General features: G+C 32.8%; 1 protein-coding gene across 1 annotated transcript in view; it reads left to right on the forward strand.

Moving 5' to 3' along the window:
• The window catches only part of LOC106472550, a 4,040-nt gene extending 1,255 nt beyond the window's left edge, over positions 1–2,785 (forward strand). Inside the window, exons 3-4 of the mRNA XM_013933202.2 lie at positions 978–1,137; positions 1,944–2,785. Of these exons, the coding sequence (XP_013788656.1) occupies positions 978–1,137; positions 1,944–2,637 (854 nt within the window). The 3' untranslated portion in view covers positions 2,638–2,785. The remainder of the gene's footprint in view (positions 1–977; positions 1,138–1,943) is intronic.
• Positions 2,786–4,965: the final 2,180 nt, after the last annotated feature.

A 4,965-nucleotide genomic window follows, 5' to 3' on the forward strand; every position in this document is an offset into this window, starting at 1 on the left:
CGCCTTATCCACCTGGCCATGCCGGGCAATAATTTTTACTCCTGAAGAAGAAGAGTAGGCGCTCGAGATTCTAAGTCTTTTGAAATGTCCATACTTTTATTGTGTAATTTCATAAATCAATTCGAAATGGTAACTATATGGCTTTGACCCCTCAGAAAGTAAATCAAATTCATTAATTCCTTTACCCATATAAAACATTCGATCTCCCTTTTGAGAAAAGGTTTACAATTAGACGTCCTTACTTTTTAAAATATAAATATTTGATTTCTTGTGTTTTTCCAAGAAACAAGCATTTTCAGTATAATTATTCTTTCATGAACATGAAATCAAACTTTCAAATCTTACCTAGGAAAATAAGAAAAAAATATTTAAATTTTGATATTTTGAAATTATTATTACTATACTTTAATGTGGGTCTTTAGCGATTCAGAGGGAAGTCTGCAGGTTGACGACGCTATAAACCGGGTTTCGATACCCGTGGTGGACAGAGCATAGATTAACGTTGTGTAGCTTAAGTTTAACAACAAGCAAACCGAACCATTGATATGGAAATCAACGATGGTGTAGAATTATAATAATAATGGTATTTGAAGTCAACATTTTCATTTAGGCTTAATTTATTGTTCCGTCTAAATTTTCCAGCAATTTTTTTCCATGATATAGTTACTAATATTTTCAGTTCGAGTTTTTAATGAGTAAATTTACAAAACTACTTAATTGCGGTAACTTTGGCAAGTGTATCAGAGAAATATAATTACATTTTTAGACAACGTTTCACATTGTTAATAAAAAAAAAACAGTTTATTTTAGAAATTTGCAGGAAAACAAAATTTATAGAATCTCCTTTAGACCTCTTAGAAATACTAGTGACTGTACTATAAATACTTATTTATTTGCAGTTACTTTTACTGATTATTGTTACATGTAAAGGTGCCAGTTGATTACGCATTAAATGTTATTTTTATGCTCGTTCTTAGAAGCAGTACAACGCCATGTTCGCAGTACCTTGATGGCAGATTTTGATAAATGGGCCAAAGAGTATGTCAATCAACAGGCCAGGGAGAAAAACCGCAAGGTGTCGTGGTGGGATCTCTATGGTAACCATCAACACCTTAAAGAGAGACCAGAATACCACAGGTTGGTGTTTATTATGAATATATGCAAATAAATACCCCCCCCCCCACACACACACACATAAAATATATTTTCATTTAATAACCCGTTATAACTAGGTTTACAGTTTCATACTTTGGTAAGTATATTAATTTCACTACTGCAATTTTGATTTTTAAAATGTCCAAATAAAGACTGGAGTTACTTACAACTGCTTAAATTTCACGAAAAAACTCTCAGTTAAAAATATTTGACTTTGATAATATCAATCCAATTATTTGTCGTAATAGAACTGGCAGAAGCAAATGCCTTTACTGAGAAATGCGATTGCTTCTGTACCATTTGTAGGTTTTAGTACTGTGATTTGTACGTGAGTATTATTAATTTTGTGAGAGACCATAAATAAATGAGCATTATTAGCGTTCAGTAGAATTCGGAGTAATGTTAAATGTAGGACTGTACATGAGTATTGCTACTGTGAACTGTAGTGAATATTTTTATGTATGCTTCTGAATACTCATAGTTGTGATTGTGAATGAGTTTTGTTTGAGTTGTGAACATAAGCGGCTATCTTTAAGTTGTATTTATTTCTAAATACTGTTGAGACTTAGAAATATACCTGGTTAGGATTTGTATTACGGTAAAGGCTGACCTTCGTGAAGCTCTGTAAAAATTTGAATGAACTACAACTTATTTCTCAGGACTTATAAGATAATTCTTAAAATCAGGCTCCTTTTTATTATCTTAATTTAACTTGGAGTAAACTGGAGTAACTAATAAGTAAATCAATCATATTGGATGTGTGGAAGAAGTTTATTCTGATATTATAGGTACAAGATTGAAGTTAGAGCAGGTGATGTCCAATACTCCACGGTGACTAGACAGGTAGACAGACCACAGTCTGTCTATACCAAGTGGTACCACAATGACCAGGCTAAACAAGTTATTACCACACAAATAACGAAGGAGATACAACATCAATCCACATTTCACTGGTCTATACAACAAGGAATTAACATTAAGGCCAGTGTAACTACAAAAGGAGGAATTCCAAAGCTCTACGATAAAGATACGACCAATACCACCGAAATAGACTTAACTGAAAGTCAAGGAAAGATAACAAGTGATATTGATACCTTCACATTTTCCTATACGTTGAATATTGAACCCAAAACTTCAGTGAAGGCAGAATGGATAATTGTGGAGCGAGAGGTAGAAGTGCCTTGGGAAGCTGATGTCTATATTGACGGTTGGATTGCTATATGGTTCCATGAGAAGTGGGAAGGACACTGGCTCTGGTTCCACCCAATCTATATGCTTCAAAATGATTTATTTAAACAAAATGGTGACGGTTTAGTGTTCCGAGCTAAAGGTGTATTCAGAGGGATTCGAGGAATGGAATCTTCGATCCGTACCAACGAGTATCCTATTCAACCAAGAGACACTCAGACTGGGGAGCCATTGTCTGACCCAGGAACGCCAGACAAAACTTTTACATTTCCCATGGATTTGAGAAGCAATTGATATACAAGTTAATTGTTGGGCATTTAGTTTGTTTTAATACATCATACAGTTTTTCTTTTCAAAGAAGCTGTTATGTAAGCTGCTTATTGATTTCGTTATTGAAAATAGAATAAATCTGCAAAATAAAATTTTTTATTGAAAAACATAATTCTGATGAATTTTTTTCATTTTTAAGAAATAGTATATGCTTTGAATATATTTAAAAAATATTATAAATACCTTGTAAAAATTGCACCCTTAACACAAAGTTAAGAACTTAAATTCTGATCAACAACGTAGACTATAATAATTCAACACTAAAGGTAAAAGCTGATTCTCAGTGACTTAGTATTCTGCAAACTAACTCTGATAGAAGTTATTCAAATCCTATTACCTCCTCCACGTAGCTGATGACTTTCAATGTTATCTTGACTTTTTTAAACTAAAGGTGAGAAACATATCCCATCACTATAATTTAGAAAACTCATTTTACATTTATTGACCAAATTTGGATTCATCTTCATAAAACTTTTTTTTCTTTTTGTCGAGAACTAAAAGGAGAATCTTGATTGAATTTTATATAGCTGGCTACTTTGTGCTCGTTTTTTTATAATTCTTCTTTCCTGGTGGAAGCATAATGTCAATTTGCTTTTAACTAAGCTTCATGAAATTATAAAAAGATAACGAGTTTTTCTAACATAAAATATATTACTTTAAGTACACTAAGTTTTATTAAGAATGACTATTTAAGTTTGCCTCTCGCAACTAATTAAAAACATAAATAACAAGTTTCTAAAGTTTTATATTGTTATAATAAGAATAGTTTAAAATTCACCCATTTAATTTTGTGCGCTTTCAAATAATATATTAATATATTAAGAACATGATTTGTTTTTAATAACCCGAAAAGCACGAAAACCACACTTTTTTTCATATTATTTATTTATTCCAGATTTCAACTCATAGGTGCTTCGCCTCCTTTCGGCATTGAAATCGCAACATGATTTGTTTCATATACATTCCTTTCGGGAAGCGTCTCTCAAGGAAGCTTTATCTTCTTTATAGCTAGAACCAGCCAGTTATATTTGTATGTTGTTAAGCGCAAAGCCACACAATGAGCCACTGGTGCTGTGCCCATCACGGATATCGAAACCCGATTTTTAACATAATAAATCCTGAGACTTATCGCTGAATCACTAGAGGAGGGGGGGGGGGAGCTTATAAAGTAAGCAAACAAATTAACTCAATTCTTCTACGTCGCTTACGTTTGCGGACAGAGTATTTCATTACAATATTTATCTTTTTATGAAAAGTGGTGTACTCGTGGCATATGTACCAAGGTTAGACTATGCATTAACACTACCTGTGGTGTAGTGATTCATGGTGTCAGAAAAACACGTAGGTTCAATAAGTCTTGATACAAAACCCTATAACCAGAGACTTTCGACCTTTCTTCTTCATGGGGAAACTGGGAATCTTTTTTTTTTTTCAGTTTGCCCCTGAAGAAGAAAGGTCCACTTTTCGAAAGCGCTCGGGTTATAGAGTTTTTATCATTTTGTATGGTGTAGTGATAATCCTAATAAATGTCCAGTTATTAAATTATACATGCACATGTAGGTTGTATTTCATGCATCTAATCTATTTATAATTACCAGACATCACACAACCAACTGGCATATCTGAGTCATAAAAGTAGAATTGATATATTTATATGTTATTTTAAGTATACAAGTTTAATCCTATAAAATACTGTACCTACAGCTTCAGTTCATGTTACAATTACTTGTAGTTATTTTAATAAAAAGAGAGTGAAAAAAGAAAGAAAATTGCTCTGGTTCATTCCGACCCCACTGGTAACTGCAAAATATACTTTACGAGCTGTACTTTAGTTTTTGCTTTAAACCATAGTTTCACAATGAGCAATCTATGCTGTTTCCACTGCGGTGGTTGAACCCGAGTTATAGCATTGTAACACCAAAGCTTACCCCTGAGCTGTTGGTGGAATTGAATTTTGAATGTTCGACTAGCTTTTTTACTCGCATTAACAGTAATAATAACTGTAAAGTTGAAAAAACAAATACTAATCACAAAATGATTTAAAATTTTGAAAAAATAATCCATTATTTTTCTCGGCAGTTTTAATATATTTCTCAAACGCTATATGTTTGACAAAACCTTATATAACATTCAGTTGACGAAGAAAAGAAATCTGGCAGATGAAAATTTTTAGCTGTAATGTGGTATGTTTTCCCGAGTAATTATAACTTCGCTAAAAGAGAATAAACAACCAACCTTTTTTGAGTAGCACAGCGGTATGTCTGCGGACTTACAACGCTAGAATCCGGGTTT

Source organism: Limulus polyphemus, unplaced genomic scaffold, assembly GCF_000517525.1.
Source record: "Limulus polyphemus unplaced genomic scaffold, Limulus_polyphemus-2.1.2 Scaffold5417, whole genome shotgun sequence".
NCBI lineage: Eukaryota > Metazoa > Arthropoda > Merostomata > Xiphosura > Limulidae > Limulus > Limulus polyphemus.